The following is a 19012-nucleotide window of genomic DNA, read 5'->3' on the forward strand; positions in this document are numbered from 1 at the left end:
TTTTCAAGGAAACTAAATGATCTAACAACTGTCTCTTTCTTTCAGGATACAGAGATTGACATCCTGGTGACAGTGCAGAACTTGCTGCGGCATTGCTTAAACCCCACAAGCTTCCTTAAGCCTCTGGCAAAACTGTTTTCGGTTATCCAGAACAAATTATCTCGACAGACACTCTGTGTGGTTTTTCAGGTATTACATTTTTAAGTGCCTTTCTGTGATTTTCTTATCCTTCTAGTTCTGACAGATAAGGAACAATCATAAGCAAATTCATCTGCATTGTTCCATATAGACTTATAGATCTTTAAACCTACATCAAGTTATTTAGTATAATAAAAATAATTGTACCTGACAGCTGTTTTGGCCTGCTGCATTCCGATTGATGTGCAAATCTATTTAGATCTATTGCATTTTAAACCAATCAAAGAGCACCTTATCTATAACGAATCCTCTACATGGATTTTGACTGCTGAAGTAGATATTATTTTTACTCCCCCACCCCAGCTTGATAGGAATCACCCAAGCTGTTGTCCCTGGAATGGCACACATTACATTTGTTTTCAGCAGGAAATCTGTGAAAGATACAGCATAGATCCAGAAATTAGAAATGTGCACCTTTGATATCCGAGGAGGAGAGGCACTGGTGTTAAAATGACAAAATGTCAGTTACTCTCCTTCACACTCTCCTGTAATTTTTTAACCTACTTTCTAAAGGAGCCAAAATTAAGAGCCTGATTCTGCTCCAAATTATAGCAGGAAGAGACTCTAAGGTTCTAGTATTTATTTGCTGCATATGATTTAATTAATTTTGGTTTTAACTTTGCTTTTTTTTTTTTTTAGACTTTATCTGATCTGGAAGGTGAATTGAAATACATTACTGAGGTAGTTAAGGTATGTACATTTTTTCGTTTACTTTTTTATTCAATGTTTGTGTGGAATCATTTTTTAAAAATTCTTTTAAATTGATGATTTATTGTTCGTCTCTGTTAGTTGAATGCCTTTGATCAACGACATCTCGATGATATCAATTTTGATGTTCGCTTGTCAGCGTTCCAAGCAATCACTTCTCAGATCAAAGCAATGCAAAGAGTGGACATCAACTTTCTTATTCCAGTTATGCATAACTGTTTCTACACCATACAGGTTAGTGGAAAGTTTCTCCTCTTGTGTTAGCATAGGGTTTGTGTAATTAATGTTACTTTCCAGTTCTTTTGCTAGTTTTTGGTGCCAAGAAATAGCATCTGTAAAACGGTTTCCTTTTCACAAAAGCCAAGATTTGACTCTTCCCTAGCGATGTCCGTGCTGCGTTTTCTATGAATGTTCTGACAGGCAAGCACAGTGCAGCAAGAGGAATACGAAGAGCCTAACACTGGCCGAAGGTGCCTCTTCAGGACAGAGCCAAGGTCCTCTGTGATGAGTCTGGGCTGCACAGCCACAGAGGCACACTGGGAATCTTGAAAAGCGATTTTTCCCTCAGTGGCAGCTACATGGGTCCCATTCTAACACTCAATGAAGTCCAATGAGAGTCTTTCCATTGAGTTCAACGGGCCATTGGATCTGGTCCATAGCTTCTCCTGGGAAGGGGATAGGAAGTTTTGTATAACTTCTGGATCCATGGTGGGCATCGTTATAATATTTCAAATGGTACCACCCAGTCTAGACTTGTGGAGAGTAGATGTTCTCTCTGAACAGGTGTGTTGGGGTGGAGGAGGGGGAGAATGGTAATCAAGTTTTGAAGCTGTAGCTCATGGTGCAATATGGAGATTTAGTCATCCATTGTGGTGTTGTTTCTAGACTTATGTGATATGTTCTTTTTACCATCTCAGTTAGGGGACATGTCTTTAAGTGACAGTGCCAGCCTGTGCTTGACCAGTATTATCCATCGAATAGCAGAAATCAGCCACACAGAAGATGAATACAAAGAAATAATCCAGCACACTCTCCTGCTGTCTTTGAGAAAAGGACTGAAGAGCAAGACTGAGGTAAGCACTTGAGGTCATAATGATTATCCTCTGGTTATGCTGATGATTAGGGCCCTACCAAATTTATGGTCCATTTTGATCTATTTCATGGCCAGAGGGTTTTAAAATGGGCCAGTTTCACATTTTCAGGTGTTTACATCTGAAATTTCAGGGTGTTGTAACCCTGGGGGTCCCAACACAAAAGGTACGTGGAGGTGGGTCTCATCTCCCTCCCCTCCCACCCCCAGCAGCCCTGCAAGGGAAGAACAAGACCTGTCCCTCCCCAGCCCAGCAGGGACTTGGGCTTTGGAGCCTGCTGGCTGGGGCTCTTGCAGCAGCAGGGGGAGATTGGACCCACCTCCACAAGCCTCCTCCAGCTACAGGAACCTCCAGAGCTGCTGCCCAGCACTGGAGCTTCCTGCAGCAGTGGGTGGCACTCGGAGGTGGGTCTCATCTCCCTCCAAGAGTGGCTGTGCAAGGAAAGGACAAGTCCTGTCCTTCCCCAGCCCGGCAGGGACATGCAGTTAGGATCCCCCTGCTGGGGTGCTCCCAGCAACAAGGGAGAGATCAGATTTCACGAGGAAGGGCTTATGCCGTGAAATTGATAGGGTCGTGGTGCTGATATTAGAATCCATGAGACGTTTGATTATCTTTACCATTGTAATGGCAATCAGGAGTGGTTTAATGCACAGAAAATGTATTCTTGGATTTAAATCTTAAAAAAATAAAAACAGCCCACCCTCTTTTCTGTATTTCCCCGCATAGCTTAACTTTCCTCTAGGTAGCCCTTTGGGGCAGGGATTTTCTTTGTTTAGCTTTGTGGAGTGTACACAAAAATAATCTAAACTAAAATAATCTGTACTAAACAAATAATAAAAGACATGACTGTGTCAAACATGTTTATAAGTAGCATTGACGTGATTAGCTGTTCTACACCAGGGATTACTGCATTTCCTATCAACGCTAACCTCTGGTCACTTGCTGTTTGTAGAGCATTCAACAAGACTATACTTCGTTACTTTCCTGCTTGATTCGAACTTTTCCAAAGCACCCAGAGTTTCAAGACTTGGTCCAGCTAACTGACTGTCATGATCCTGAGATGGATTTCTTTGAGAACATGAAACATATTCAGGTAAAACACAGTGTGCTCCTTTTCCATTGTAAAACATTAGCATTTGTTCCAGAGTGAAATTTTCAAAACTGACTTAGGCTTATAAGACTCTTTGAAAGTAAATGGGACTTAGATTCGCAACTACTTCTGAAAATGGGACGGGGTGCCTTGTTACTTCAGTGATGAATTGTTTTTTTTATCTCAACTCTCTTTTATAAATCTAAGTAAAGTTTGAATTTACATAAAATTGTTCATACTTTAGTTACAGTATCTTGTATTGTCTGTATTTGTATTCTCCATCATTTGGCTGAAAGGAGTGATCTGTTCAGTATTCATTAGTAAAATGTCAGAGTCTAATGTTCTTATTTCTTAGCAGCCCCATGTAGGGCTTTGTCTTGCTTTGTCCCTTCTTAACCGTATGAATAAAACTAGCAAGGGTTTGTTGTACAAACACTATCCATGTATGTTTGTATTGAATAAATTGATTAATAGTCTTTGAAAATATTTTAGCATGTAGGGCCTGACCTGGATGGGCATTGGATCAGGTCTTGAATTTCATAATCTCTGCTGCATCTCTTCTTCCTTTTTAAATACACCCATCTGAATGTTTCAATTTCTCCTTTGTGCTTAGAGTAAATATGTGACATACAGCGTTCCTTTTCAGAGAGAGCATTTCTTACATCCCTAGCTACATGCTGCCTATGCTTTCTAAATTTCCTTTCTCACTTATAATTTCTCATCCACTTTTCCCCCATTATAATCAATTACCTTCTCCTGTCTGATGCCTTGAGGATACCGTAAGCCACTGTTTGTGATTTATTTACTGAATCGTGACATTTCTAAAGGAGCAAAGCTAGAGAAGGTTCAGAGATGGAGCGGGGGAAATGTGACCCTTTGATAGAAATGACACGTATTTATTTCATTGTGTTTAAGCTTTGGGCACTCTTACAATTGCTACATCAAAAATTATTAAACGCAAATGTTCTGTTGTTAAATGTTCATGAATTTGCCAAATCTCTCCCAGATCCACAGAAGAGCTCGAGCCTTAAAGAAATTGGCGAAGCAGCTGACTGAAGACAAAATCATACTGTCCTCCAAATCTTTGCAGAACTACATCATGCCTTATGCAACTACTACTATTTTTGATGAGAAAATGCTTAAAGTAGGTTTTTAACATAAAGCTAATTTAATACTAATGTATCCATCTTTGTCACAGTGTTCTACCTGCAGTGCTTGTCACCTTAAAAGGGTGACAGATGTGGAGTATTTTGCTTTTTAGATGACAGTACTGTGCCTCTTTCCATTGGTGAAGGAGGATTAAGAAGGCACAGATGTAGCTAGGATCCAGTCCTGTCAGATGCAAAGCACTTCCTGTGTCTGAGAGAATTTGGTCCCTTTATTACTTTCCATGCTGCTAATTTCCTATCATACAGATGATTCATTTATGAAGTGGCTTGGGTGGAAATTTTTCCCTCTGTCTCCAAAATTCCCAGAAGCTCCATTGCAGAGAGTTTGTCAGATTAGCTTCTCGAGGAGGCAGTATGCACCTGGTATGGAGTGTGTACAGAGAGAGATGAATATGACATCAATAAAAAACTCAGATCCTCCAAAGTCAGCAGCGATTTTGTAATTGAAATAGACAACTTGAAGCATGATGACATCTAGTCTGTCATTCTTGTTTAAAAGATTATTTCTTGTACAAAATATATGAAACAAAACTACTTTTAGGGCCAGGGTTACATCGTCTCACAACACTATGTCTGGTTGGTATTTAGAAAGCCAGAGGTGGGTTTTTTGCTTGCTTGTTTGTTTTTTGTATGAAGAGCTGTTTTGTACTGCCTGACAGATTTCAATGTTTTAGAGATAAACAGGAAAGGATCCAGCAGGGAATCACAACAAGTAAATAGGATCTGTTCAATTTTTGTAATGTGAGAAATCCTTTTAGGCCTGGACGCTGAAAATGCTTACGTGTGTTTATCTTTACACAAGTGGTCCCATTGACTTTGATGGGATTACTCATGTGAGCAAAGTTTAATATGTGGATAAGTATTTGCAGGATTGGCACCTTAGAAATCGATTTCTTAGTCCATTCTGTGACTATTTGATTCATTTTCAGGGACTTGGGAAAATCTGAAAGAGTTAAAAAGAAATCCCCCATATATTGACTTTGTTTATTTTAGTCCTGTGTTTCATTGATTTAAATATGTTTATATCTTTATTTAAAATATATTAATAGTGATGATTTTTTTGTTTGTGTTTTGGCAGCATGAAAATATGATAACTGCTTCAGTTGAAGTTGTAGGTGCTGTTTGCAGGCGTCTCTCTTGGTCAGCATATATGTACCATTTAAAACATTTCATACATGTTTTGCAAACTGGACAGATCAATCAAAAACTGGCTGTCAGGTACAGTAATGCTTGTTTTCAGTGCTCACTGTCATGCTACAAATAAAAGATTCAGCAAGTTAATGGATGGTTTTAGGATTTTAGTGTTGTCACTGTTTTGGGGGCAATTGCTCTCTGAGTTGGAGTTCTGTAATTGAAAATCAGTTGGAAAAAAAAATAATACCAGAAAATGGTGGCTTCAAGTTTTTTGGACCAACGATCAGTCTAAACACTCTTTTCCGTATATGAAAAGAACTGACCTTTTATTCAATCTGTTGTTTGACAGCTTGTTAGTGACTGTGCTAGAAGCTTTTCATTTTGACCATGAAACCCTTGAAAAGCAACTCGAGACTCTTCAGAATGAAGGTGAGTTTTCAGATTCCTAATGATGGAACCTCACGTGCTAGTTGCTCAGTCTAGATGCTTAAAGTTTTCTATCGTTCTACACCTCAGGTTAGCTCCTTCAGGCTTTTAAGATGTACTAATTGGAAGGCCTGTTTTGACTAATCAACTCTTGGTCTATCTTCATAATTAGCACTGGTCCTGGGGCTTCCACAGACCAAAATAGCCTTGGCATAACTTAGACTGGGCTAAGGGATGCTCTAACTTTCACTGGCTGGAGCAGCCGTCTTGCGGGGATTTCTTTGCTAGCCAAAGATTGGGTAGAGTGCTGTGTGCTCCACCCTGCCCCACTGCAGCTACAATGAAGAAACTTGTGTCTGTGGCATATTTACATTTGTGATTATCTGTTTAGTGACTTTGGGCTTTTCTGGAAGTGGTGTGGGGACATCTCACATGCTGCCTCCACGTGGTCTGTGATTTGATTTTGCCCGACAGATGCAGAGGCCATGGATGCTGAGGAAGCAGCAGAGAATGAAGCCATGGAATTGGAGCAGAGTGAGGAGGAGGAGGCTGAGGGAGAGAAAAGGAAGAACCTGCTGGAGGACAGTGAGAAGCAGAGGGATCCTGCACTGATTCAGCATGAACAGGCAGGCACCGAAGAATCTGAGGAGACCCAGAAAGCCACAAAATCCATTTCTTCTCTTCCCAGAAATAAGGAGGAACTGGAGTGTCTGATTGAACACATTCAAGGAACAGTAACTGGCAGCATCTTGCCCAAATTACACAGGTGTCTTGCCGCAAAGGTGCGTGTTCAGCACTGAAAAGATGGTTTGTAAATGTACGTGGCTGTAAGTGACTCTTGTGCTAGTGCCAAGAGTCAGGCTGAAGGGTTCTATCCAGAGAACAGGTACAACATGTGCAGGAGAATTGCAAATTGCCTAGACTCATGATTTCAACCCTGACCTGGAGAGAGGCCACCTCGAAGCATGAGAGGGAGCTCATTCTCCTTTGCATGTCATTGGGATTGCTGACAAGCCCTCCAGTTCACCTCAGTTGTGCATTCACCTGCCTGCTATGAATGGGTTTGGGACCACTTATTTCATGCAGGCCTCTCAATGGCCCTCAGCTGATTATAAACACCCAGTTTAGTTTCAATGTTACAGATGCAGAAAAAAGATGGTCCAGTGTTTAGGGTGCTCGCCAGAGACCTGGATTCAGTTCCCTGCTCTGTCAGACTTCTAGTATGGCCTTGGGAAAGTCACTTAGTTTCTCCATGCCTCAGGCCTGTAAAATGGGGATTCCCTGCCTCATGGGGGAGTTTGGAGGATCAGTATATTTCATACTGTGAGGTGCTTGGTAAAGGGCACTATATAGGAACCTAAGACAGATGGGTTTAGCTCAGTGGTTCTCAACGCGCAGCCCGTGGGCTGCATGCGACCCAATTAGCACACAGCTGCAGCCCTGCTGTGTGCTAAAGGCCACAGGGCCTACGAGGCTGGGGTCCGGGCTGCCCCGCTCGTATGGCAGGGTCTGGAGTCGCCAGGGTTGTCCTGCCCTTCCCTGTTCCGCATGGTGGGATCTGGGGCTGCCAGGGCTGCCCTGCCCTGCGTGGCGGGGTCTGGTGCTACTGGGTGCGGTGGTGGCCGGGGCTGCCCTGCCCTTCCCTGACCGCGCATCTGAGTCCGGGGCTGCCCTGCCTTGCTGCACGGTGGGGTCCGGGGCTGCCCTGCCACCCCGCCCTGCAGTGGGATTTGCTCCTGGCCCCACTCTCTGGAGGGGTCTCTTCCCTGGGCAGGTGCTGGGCATAGGCGGCATGCGGTGGGGGTAGTTCTCAACCCGTAGCCCAGATAACACATTGTGGGCCGCATATGTGGCCCACAATGATAAGTAGGTTGAGAACCATTGGTTTAGCTAAGCACTACATTCTATTGAAAAAACAGTTGTGATGTTTAACACTGAAGTATACAGTTGAAGTTCTCTAGTGTGTACTTGTACAGCATGTCAGCCTGCTCTTCATGGGGTTAAGAACTGGGTATTTGAAAAAGTTGTTCATTCGCGTCACCAGTGTAGTGTTAAAAGGGATTTGTGTCTGCCCCATGTTCCAGGTGAAAAGAGATGAGGAACACAAGCTTGTGAAATCCAAGGCTGTGAACGATGAAGAGGTGGTTCGGGTGCCGTTGGCGTTTGCCATGGTCAAGGTGATGCAGTCTCTCCCACAAGAGGTCATGGAAGCTAACCTGCCAAGGTACGGGGGCAAAGTTGCTCCTCAAATATCAGTTATTGCACTAAAAAGATTAAGGGCCAGATTTTTAAAAGCCTGCAGTTTTGCATCTGACTAAAGCCAGGCTGGAGGAAAAAAGGGCCCTTAAAACACCTTGCAATTTTTTTTAGAAACATATGTTTTTGCAATGTCTTTGGCTTTAATGTTGATGCCCTTTTGCCCTTGACTTTTTCCTTATATAGGGCCCAGCTACATGTGAAAAGTGCTTGATAAATCCTTAAGTAGTAATCAGAACTACGGGGTGAAGCGCCCAGAGGTTAAGCGGTGACAGAGCTGGGGTTAGAATCCGGACTCTCGGTCCTGTAATTTAACCACCTTTCCTCTCTGTACAATAGCACCATTTGAGGATGATACATTTGTGTATGATAAACACATGGTCTTAAGGCCATATATGAAAACAAGAGGGCCTCGGTGCCTGGTTTTGAGGGTAGCTCAACTATTCCCTATGTAACGCTATCAGAGAAAATCCATGAAATTGCCCTGGAAAGCAGCCAGGGAATTACTGTAGTGTTTGGTTCTGTGCTGGTTTGTGGCTGTGCTGAGCTGTTAATCTCTGGTTCCAGCATTCTTCTCAAAGTCTGCTCGCTTCTGAGGAACCGGGCGCAGGAAATCCGGGACATCGCACGGAACACCCTGACCAAAATAATGGAGGCTTTGGGAGCACGGTACCTGCAGTACGTCTTAAGAGAGATGCAGTCGACTCTCGTCCATGGCTACCAGGTAATCCCATGGTTCTTCCTCTCGTTCTCTATAGCTTTTTATAATTAAGAACATAAGAATGGCCATAGTGGGTCAGTCCAAAGGTCCATCTAGACCAGTATCCTGTCTTCCGACAGTGGCCAATGCCAGGTGCCCCAGAGGGAATGAACAGAACAGGTAATCATCAAGTGATCCATCCCAGCTTCTGGCAAACAGAGGCTAGGGATACTGCGGCATGGTTTTGCTGGGAATAGACTTCAATGGGAAATTAGAACCAGGATTTACTTTGCTTTGTGCTGTGGAAAAATAACTTGGCATTAATTTGTAGTACAGTAGTGGCTGCGGGCCCCAACTGAGAATCAGTCCTCATTGTGCTAGGCACTACGCAGACATAAAGGCAGTCCTGAAAGATAGACAAGATAGGGAAAGGAAGTGATATTGTCCCCAATTTACAGAAGGGTTAAGGGTGAAATCCTGACCCAACTGAAGTTTTCCCCCTGACTTCAGTAGGGCCAGGATTTCACCCTCAATTACTTGCCCAAAGTCACACAGTGAGTGTGTGACAGAGCTGGGAGAATAGAAACCCAATTTCTTGAGTCCCAGTCCAGTGCCTTAACCACAAGGTCATTGTGCCTCTCACTGTAACCTATGATAAGAATGGCTTTTCAGATGAGCTGTCCTAGTGGAGAGTTGCTTGCTTTCTGCTACTGGACTCTGGCAGATGAAAAGTGCTGGTCTTAGATGTGAGAAGAGAACAATCTCTAAGAGCTCTATCTGTGTATATCACCGTCTGCCCAGAACAGTGCTGGTATGGTGCCGGACATGCTGGTGTACCATTCCAGCTGTCTGAAATGTGCTGCTGGCCAAACAGGCATCTTGGGATATGCTGAAATGGGTAAAAAATACACATTTTGAAAAAAGTGACTCATTTTGAATTGAGTTGTGGGAGAGCGGGTAAATCCTTTCCAGCTGTGGGTTTTTGGACAGTTCTCAGTAGTTTTCCTGTTGAGAGTATTCGAGTATATTGTTTGAGAAATGTGAGAGCTCTGCTGTGGGAATCCTCAAGTCTGATTATTTCCAAAACAACAAAAATCCCAGCTTGGGAATGGTAAATGTAATGCTGATTGTTTGTCTCTAGGTCCATGTGCTGACGTTCACTGTGCACCTGTTACTGAAAGGCCTGACCAGCAGGCTTAGCCCTGGCGAGTTGGACACCTGCTTAGACATTATGATTGAGGTAGGAGTTAATTGCAATGGAAGTCAAGACACTTGTCAAATGCCAAGGGAACGTGCTTGGATAAAGAGACGTGTTACAAGAGATGACACTGGCAACCCCAGCCTTCTGAAAGGGGGATCTTTGACTTCAGTATACGTTGATTGTAAACTACAGAAATCCTGTTCTTAGCACAAGTAACTGGCTGTGTGTGTGGTGGGGGGAGAGGGGAGATAACTCTCCACGCATAGCTTGTGCTCATCTACTGCAGAATCTATTAGTGATTCTGCTGTTCTCATTCGTTTCTCTCCACTGGATTTCAAAAGATTTTCAATCAGGAGCTGTTTGGGGATGTTGCTGAGGAAAAGGAAGTGAAGGGGATAGTCTCCAAGGTCATGGAGGCTCGCAGAAGCAAGAGTTACGATTCTTACGAAATTCTTGGCAAGTACGTAGGGAAGGACCAAGTGACGAAGCTCATTCTTCCGTTGAAAGAGGTAAGCACATCCAGTAGGAGCCCTGCCTTTAACACTGAATGCGATCAAATGGGCCGCGTGAAAGGAAGAGCTCTGAGGGGATACGATGGCATAGCTGCACAGGTGGGATCTGACTGTTCGTTTTTCCCTTGCTGGAAATCAGTATTCTTGCAGAGGATAAAATAGGGATTTACTATTTATATCTATAGCAAGAGGTAACTTACCTGTTCTTCTCCCCATCCTGTGCAAAGGAAGTATCCACTCTGGATGTTTTCTGCTCCACCTCTCAGATGTGATTTGCCTCTGATTATATTATTTATACCAGAGCTCATAAAGGCCCCGATCCTGCAAGCTCTTCTGCCTGGGTGGGAACCTGTGTGTGCATGGAACCCTGCTGAAGTCAGGGACTCCAGACATGGGGAAATACCCACCCATGCAGCACTCTAGTGACTTGAGTGGAGCTCTCACATGAGTGGACCTCTGCCCATGTAGAACACTGTCAGGAATGGAGTCCCATACGCTCGTAAGCTCTGGGGCCCCACTGTACTTTCAGACCCTTCATTTGCTGATTAATGTGGAGGTGGGTGGGGAGAATGTGAAGGGACTTCTCTGTCCTGGTGAGGCGGGTGGGCAGCAGGATTCTGCTTGTGCTGGAGGCAATTTGGATTGGCCGTTCTTGTAACTTTCTCCTGCTGCCCACAGAGAGCTGCCCTGCTGTGTTACAGCTTAACGTGACTCTTGTGCTGTCTAGGTTTTAGAGAGCACCATGAGCCTGAAAATATCCCGCAAGGTGCACGAAACATTACGTCGCATCATGTCAGGGTTGATCCTAAATCCGGAAATGAGCGCGGAATCCATTCTCGTGCTCAGCCACGGCCTGATCAGTGAAAATCTGCCCCTGCTAACGGAAAAAGCCAAGTAAGTTACAGAGAATGACTCAGTCCATATGCTATTGATTGGTCTTTGCTGTCTGAGAGTCCTGGTTTCTTGAGATTTTGCTCTTGGAGTGATTCTATGAAATCTGAGAAGTGAACTGTTAGACTGGAGGAGGGAGGTCTCCTATGTTTAAGAAAGTTGAATTCAGACTGGAATAAGTGCAGAGATGGGCTGCTAGGATGATCCGAGGAATGGAAAAACCTACCTTAGGAGAGGAGACTCAAAGTGCTTTGCTTGTTTTGCCTAACCAAACGAAGGCTAAGGGGAGATATGATTGCTGTCTATAAATACATCAGAGGGATAAATACCAGGGAGGGAGAGGAGTTATTTAAGATAAGCGCCAATGTGGACACAAGAACAAATGGCTATAAACTGGCTGTCAACAAGTTTAGGCTTGAAATTAGACAAACGTTTCTAACCCCCAGAGCAGTAAAGTTCTGGAACAGCCTTCCATGGGGAGCAGTGGGGGGGGCAAAAAACCTTTGCGGCCTTCAAAACTCGGCTGTTAAGATTTTTTTTTTTTTTTTATGGAGCGTATGGATGATGAGACTGCCTACAATGGCTTGTAGCCGATCTGTGACTGGCATCCGCAAATCTCTAATGGCCAGTGATAGGACACTAGATGGGGAGGGCTCTGAGTTACTACAGAGAATTCTTTCCTAGGTATCTGCCTGGCGAGTCTTGCCCACATGCTCAGGGTCTAACTTATCACCAGATTTGGGTTTGGGAAGGAATTTTCTCCCAAGTCAGATTGGCAGAGACCCTGGGGGTTTTCGCCTTCCTCTGCAGCATGGGGCAGGCTCACTTGCAGGTTTAAACTAGTGTAAATGGTCGATTCTCTGTAACTTGAAGTCTTTAAACCATGCTTTGTAGACTTCAGTAACTCAGCCAGAGGTGAGGGGTCTATTACGGGAGTGGCTGAGGTTCTGTGGCCTGCAACTTGCAGGAGGTCAGATTAAATGATCACGATGGTTCCTTCTGGCTTTAAAGTCTAAGAGTTTCCCCAAACACATTAGGGTTTCTCCCTCATGCTCCTCACAGCCTTAAATTTACACTTCATCCCTGGTTTGAACAGATTATACTGAGCCTCTGAAAGCAGGGCTGTCAAAGTCTGAAGATGCAGGGTTAGGAGATGGTAGATTCCCTCAGGAGTCTGTACTTGTATCCCGTGGGCTGCTCTCCTGTTGGAACAGTGTTTGATTTCGGTGGCTTCCCTAATTACGTTTTTGTTCCAGGTGTTTTAGTTTTCTCATTTTAGCTAGACGTTTCTCCAATACAGGGAAGGGCCGTTTATAAATGAGATGAAAGCTGCGATTATTGTGGATCAGGTGTGGAAATTGAAATGCCTTTCCATCTGGACAGTTTTTGAAAAGAAATTTCAAATTTGCATTGCGCTAACTGTTGGATTTTTGCCTGCTTAGGAGGGTGTTTACCAATGATAAACTTAAACGTGAGAAAACAGCAGAAATGTTACATGAAGTAAAACACACTTGTTAGTCTTCGTAGAAGTAAAAATGCTCTTCAGTTTGTTCCATTGACTCTTTCACTGCCAGGACCTGGATGTGCTCCGTGCAGTGTCTGTTGTCAGCAGTAGAGGCAGTGAAATTCTCTCCACTGCCAGCAGTGAGTCTCCAATTACATCAAAATCTAAATGTACCTTTCGCCTCATGCAGAACAAAAGCCCCAGCTCCTCCAGATCCTCGTCTGCAACCAGAAAGCTGCCTGTTACTCCCACCAGTCCCAGCGAGAGGCGGGCAGAAAGCACCTGTTAGCAGCAAGACTAACATGCATATCTTGGTTGAATCGGGACTTAGGGTAAGGGTCTCCCCAGATGTGAAACAAGTGCTGTGGGGTCAATTGTTCTGCTTTCCTTAAAAAAAAAAAAAAATGAAATATTCCCTCTGTTCCTGTCTGGTATTAATGACAATCCCTGATCCTGGGCGTCTGGCTGCCCATAGTAACTTCAGGGCGGGGCTTCCAGGGTGTTGCTAAGAGCACTTCCATTTGTTAAAGACTTAACGTGCTGTTGCATGGTTTCTACTGTGTCTTGAAATTGTGTTTTGGGATTTTTTTACCCCTTTGAGTTACATGATAATGTCCTCGTCCTCTCTTTGTGACTAATGAAAAATGTGTTTTCAACACTGTAGCTACTGCACATGAGCCTGAAGAGATCCAAAATAAATTCCTCAGATGAGCATGTTTTAGAAATGTTGGATCCTTTTGTTCAGCTGCTTATAGACTGTCTGCAATCCACGGATGTTAAGGTAGGGGGTCTAAGCTCAATATACCACTTGCTGCTTCTACCCAGCTCCATTGCAGAATACAGGCTAACCATGGATTCCAAAGACTTCCCTTCATTGTCCTTGAACTATAAAGCATAGTTTTCAAACCTGATTTCTTAGCTGTTAAGGTAAATAGTTGGGGGTCTGATACCTTGGGAGGTTTGTAATCCAGGGGATATTGAATGTTTTGCCTCTGAATTGCTGGTTGAAACATGGCCAAAGTCAGCAGTGAGAGGTTCTTACCATGCAGGTGCTGCTAGACAGCTGCGAAACACATGGCTGCTCTTGATCTGGTTCTAGCAATTGTCACTGTCCCCATTATAACTAGCCTCCTTGTTGGGAATCTCAACAGAGTCCAAGGATCGAATGGGCCTAGAAACAGAACCTGCCCAGTTGCTCCTAGACGAGAGGTCCCTTCAGGTTCAAGTTGAAGGGCAGTGTAGGGAGCTGACACGGTCTCTGCACACCTTGTGCTGTGGCTGTTCTGCAGATCGGGCTGTTTGCATCTAGTGGTATTACTATGACACCTTTGCGACTGTAGTTCACTTACAATAATAATATTAAAAGGGAAACTCTAAATTTTTCTTCCCCTGTAGAGAAAAGATAACAAGATCCCTCTGTGAAACTTTTCCTTTTGTTTCCTTTTCTTCCCCCTCCCCTTCTTTGTTCCTGTTCAGATTGTAGAAACTACCTAGGAGCAGAACCTGCTCTTGATGGTGCTGCAGTGGCGCTCTTCTGCCTGTGGGACAGCCGCACTCAGTACTGGCTTACCCGGCCCTGGGAGGGGAACCTCCTGAAGTTTTCTTGTGCTGCCTTGGGCCCACCCTAATTGGCTAAACTTGGGTTCTTTGGGATTTCCCTAACTCCTTAGCTTGATTTCTCCCCTCTCACTACCAGCCACTCTGTTCCCTTTGCAGTGCATAGGTATAAAATCCTGGATTCCCAGTGCCAAGGGATCAACCTGCATCCCTTTCCTTCACCTGAATGCACTGCTGACTGAGTAATGTAGTCTGACAAAAGCCTTATGCGGTGCTTCATAACTGGCTTAATCTCGCTAAGTGCTGGGCATGCCTATCTCACTAAATCCCTGGGATTTGAGGGCACTCAGCACCTCTCACAGGATCAGGCCCAATAGGACATTTAAAGCTTCAGAAGCAGAATGGTCTCGTAGCAAAGTACCAATGTTTTGTGCTCAGTAGCAGGGAGGTTCTAAGCGAGATGAGAGCCGTGAGGTTCTCGTGTGTATGCCAACGTGCGGGGCAGACATCAGGTTAATTGTTGCCTTCTCGCCAGTCACCAGCCAGCCCAGCAGTACTGTATACAAGTGAGCAAAGTGGCCACATAAACCCCTCCCTCTGCAGATTTTGGTGTGTTCAGGAATGCAGCGTCTGACCTGGGCACTCTTTTCACCACAACAGAAGGCACCTGAGACACTGGCTCTGGTGGCTTGACTAATTTGGCAACAAACACTGGGGCCAAGATTTTCACGTGACTGGTGATTTTTGGGAGACAAAAATGGGAGTCCTTAACAGAGCCTGGTTTTCAGAAAATGCTGAGCACCCACCCTCTGAAAATCAGACCCTTTAGAGGTGTCTCAGGCTAGACACCAGAAATCAGTAGCCCCATCTGAAAATCTTGGCCATAGATTGGTTTGTGTGTGTGTGTATTACCTTTCCCATCAGGTTGACTAGCCATTTCTATTTCACGTAAAAGGTTTGGGAAAGCTTATCTTCCATGTTAATTCCAGCTGTAGATAGTCATCCGAGCCTGCTAGTAATTATAGACTCGGGGGGGGGGGGGGGGGGGGGGGGAAGGAAATGCTCTTTAAATCCTGTTAATCCCACATGCTGTTCTTTGGCTCCCATTCCCAGGTGATCACTGGCGCTCTGCAGTCTTTGGTGTGGATTTTAAAGTTCCCTTTGCCTTCTATTGAAAAGAATACAGAGCAACTAACCAAGCAGCTTTTCCTGCTGCTGAAGGACTTTGCCAAGCCAGGAGCAGCCAAGGGCCAGAACTTCCATTTGGTGGTGAACTGTTTCAAAGTAAGCGGAGCCAAATAGAACAGTTCATAGGTGACTCATGGGGAAGGAAGGGTCGAATGCTCCCCACCCCCGCAACAGCCAGCCCGGGCAGGGGAGTGGAAGGGGTGGGGCCAGAGCTGGAAGAGATGAGATGGGGCCAGAGCCTCTTCCAGCCACACTGCCTGAGATGCTGCCCGGTGCAGCATAGTGGCTGACTGTGACTGGGAGAGCAGCAGATTGTCCCCTGCCCAGGCTCAGCTTTCAGGGACAGAGGCCGAGGCAGTCGGAACCTCCTCCTGGCATGCTCAAAGTCGGCTTCTGGGCACGGAGCGGGCTGCTGCTTCACCCCTCCCCTGCAAGACCCTTGCTGCTACGCGCAGAGCATGGTGAGTGGGCTCCAGTTTGCTCAGCTGCTGTCCCAGAAGCCACGCTTGGGCGATAGGCAGACAGCTGCTGCTGCTGCAGCCAGGCATTCTCCCAGGCAGCTGTTGGGCTGCACCAGGCAGTGTCCGGGAGTGGCTCGGTCCCGCTCTCTGCCTGGGTCTTGCTGCCAGGAAGAGCAGCCAAATGTGCCCAAGGGGGGAAGGGGAACCAGCGCAGTGGGAGGACAGAGACATCTCCTCCCTCCTCCCAGGTAACATGGGCTGGGGAGAGCGTGAGGGCCCGGCTGGGTGGGGAGGAGACGCATAGAGAGGTCCTGTGTCCTCTTTAGGTGGTGGAATCCGGAAAGTCCAGTTATAGATCCCTCAACCCTGCAGTCTGTGCCTGCACGGAACCTCTTATGCCCGTCTGCATGATTTAGGACGCTAGGGAGGGAAAGAAATTGTCTTGCTATTGGTGTCTTCACTGAAAACCTAGTAAAAGTCACCTGAGTGAACACAGGTCTCTGTGTTAGCAAAGTGTTTTACAGAAGCATGTTTGTTGGACACTTTTGTTTCACTGACAGTTTTTTTGTTCTCATTGTCTCACTTGATAGATGTCACTTCTGTTTGAGCAGTTGGTTTGCTTTTAAATTAAATGGGTTTAAAAAAACAGCAGCTGAAATGAGCTTAGGAAAACAGGTCAATTAATAGCAATAATAGTAATAGCCTTATTTTGTGTAGTGTCCTTCTGACAGATATATATCCAAAATGCTTTATCAAATTATGGTTACCTTATCCTGGGGGTAGTTGCAGGATAAATAACGCTAAATAGAAGTGTGGAAGGATTTTTTTCTCAATGTGGTTCCCATTCCACAAACCTTTTTGTTCCCGTGAATAGCCCCATTGGATTCAGGGGCCGATGTTTTGTTGAATGTGTTGGCATATATTTGGTCTCCAACCTTGGTTACGCTTTTTGTCTCGAATTTGCCAGCTGTAAACATGCTAATGTTTGCTTTCTATGGGAAGAAGGCTAGCTTGTAAGCTCCAGGGTTAAAATTTGTGTATTACCACACCAGTGCTATCCACTGAATCAGGCTTCTGACAGATTTTAGATTTTTAGGAAGAGTGTGGGTTGCTGAATGTAGCAGTTATTGATTTTATCACAGTATGGAAGTGCAAGTTGATCTGCTGGAACATGCCGTTCTAGTCATGTTACGATACCTGATTTTAATTTGCAGTGCGTAACTAGACTTGTGAGGAACACAAACAGTCACATAACAGAGAAACAGCTCCAAGTGTTGCTAGGATATGCTGAAGAAGATATCTATGATTCCTCGCGTCAAGCCACTGCCTTCGGCCTTTTAAAGGTATTACTAAAGAGCATGTGTCTGGTTTACAATTTCCGAATTGTAGAAATGAAAGTGCTTATATTTTCTACCTGTTACTACAAATCAGGTGAAAGATTACAGAATGTCTGTTAAAGGTGTCCTTGCTATAAAGAAGGCCATGAAGCTTTTCTGCTTGACCTTAACATTAGAAGTTCAGGTTCTTTCAAGGTTACACCAATCTACAATGACCGGAGAACTAGTGAAATGATGAGATCACAGGAGTTCTTAGAGTAACAGTAGAGCAATCTGGAGTTTAAAACTGTTTCTTGGAGTTGTTTTGTTACCACATTTAACTTCAAAGACTAATGAATGTTTTGGATAAGTGATGCCTGTGTTAAAGACTTGTCAATTCCCGCCCCTTCAACTGAGCTGTGAGAGCTCACCATGAACATGCTGCAGGTTCTCCAGCAAAAGCAGACCTGACTTTGCAGGCCACCTCCTTTAAAAGGAGTTACTCTACCAATAAACTGAGCTATCCCTCCCCCCAAGACATTCAAAGGCGGATGTTAAAATTTAACACCAAAGTTGTTTTGTGGTGCTGTTGTATCTGACAATGCGCAAGCAGAATGAGAATGACTCGGGTTGTACTTTTACATGTTTTTTTAAGGCTATTTTATCCAGAAAGCTAATTGTTCCTGAAATCGATGCCGTCATGCAGAAGGTTGCCAAGTTTGCCATCACAGGCCAGAGTGAGCCAGTGCGAGTCCAGTGCAGGCAGGTTAGTAGAAGGTGGTTTCTTTCCTTAAGCTCTGTGCTCTATTTTAATAAAACCCTCTTAACAGACTTTTTTATTAACGACGATAAGCATGTTTAACAGCCCAGCTTCTAGCACGCAACCCAAAACTGGCCTCATGTCTTAGGAGTTGCCGGACTGGATCAGACTTCAAGTCCATCTAGTCCAGTATCCTGTCTCAGATAGTGGTCAGTACCAGATGCTTCAGAAGAAGATGTAAGTGAAGAGGATCCTATGAACATAGTTCCAAAGGTTAATTACCTTTACTGTTAAATAAATAAATAAATTAAATAAATTAATGGAGATATCCTATCTCCTAGAACTGGAAGGGACCTTGAAAGGTCATCAAGTCCAGCCCCCTGCCTTCACTAGCAGGACCAAGTACTGATTTTGCCCCAGATCCCTAAGTGGCCCCCTCAAGGATTGAACTCACAACCCTGGGTTTAGCAGGCCAACGCTCAAACCACTGAGCTATCCCTCCCCCCTGTTAAAAAAGGATGCCTTAGCCTTGGTTTAAGTTTATATGGTGGTGTTGTAAAGGTCGCAGTAGGCATCAGACACATCACATTACAGAAAATAAATAAAAATATCCAAGTGGTCAGCCTGGATGCAAATTATTTCTTAAGAAAACATTTTCATTTCTTGAGAGCCAGATAAAGTAGGGCAAACCCACATCATCCCAGGTGGCAAATTTCTTTGCTGTGTCTTGATGCTCCAGTGATTTCAAAAGGGTTCATGTGCAGAGGATGGTGGGTTTTTTTTAATTCTATTTTCAGCCCCACAATCTGGAACCATGTTCCCCTGATAATGATTGCCATCCAATTCTACC

At 44.5% G+C, this 19012-nt stretch overlaps 1 protein-coding gene across 3 annotated transcripts in view; it reads left to right on the plus strand.

Annotated features, from left to right (window-relative positions):
* Positions 1-19012, plus strand: part of UTP20 (UTP20 small subunit processome component) — an 83317-nt gene that overhangs the window by 50305 nt on the left and 14000 nt on the right. For all 3 annotated transcript variants that reach the window (XR_004646158.1, XM_034773784.1, XM_034773794.1), the window contains 19 exons: positions 46-189; positions 838-888; positions 988-1140; positions 1824-1979; positions 2950-3090; positions 4094-4231; positions 5335-5474; positions 5740-5819; positions 6291-6598; positions 7901-8040; positions 8640-8796; positions 9914-10012; positions 10315-10482; positions 11213-11379; positions 13071-13212; positions 13545-13661; positions 15551-15721; positions 17301-17429; positions 18058-18168. Coding sequence is in view for 2 of the 3 variants with exons in the window: in XM_034773784.1 (XP_034629675.1) it covers positions 46-189; positions 838-888; positions 988-1140; positions 1824-1979; positions 2950-3090; positions 4094-4231; positions 5335-5474; positions 5740-5819; positions 6291-6598; positions 7901-8040; positions 8640-8796; positions 9914-10012; positions 10315-10482; positions 11213-11379; positions 13071-13212; positions 13545-13661; positions 15551-15721; positions 17301-17429; positions 18058-18168 (2712 nt within the window). In the remaining variant the exon portion in view is untranslated. The remainder of the gene's footprint in view (positions 1-45; positions 190-837; positions 889-987; positions 1141-1823; positions 1980-2949; positions 3091-4093; positions 4232-5334; positions 5475-5739; positions 5820-6290; positions 6599-7900; positions 8041-8639; positions 8797-9913; positions 10013-10314; positions 10483-11212; positions 11380-13070; positions 13213-13544; positions 13662-15550; positions 15722-17300; positions 17430-18057; positions 18169-19012) is intronic.

The sequence above is a fragment of the Trachemys scripta genome, chromosome 1 (assembly GCF_013100865.1).
Source record: "Trachemys scripta elegans isolate TJP31775 chromosome 1, CAS_Tse_1.0, whole genome shotgun sequence".
Taxonomy (NCBI): Eukaryota; Metazoa; Chordata; order Testudines; family Emydidae; genus Trachemys; species Trachemys scripta.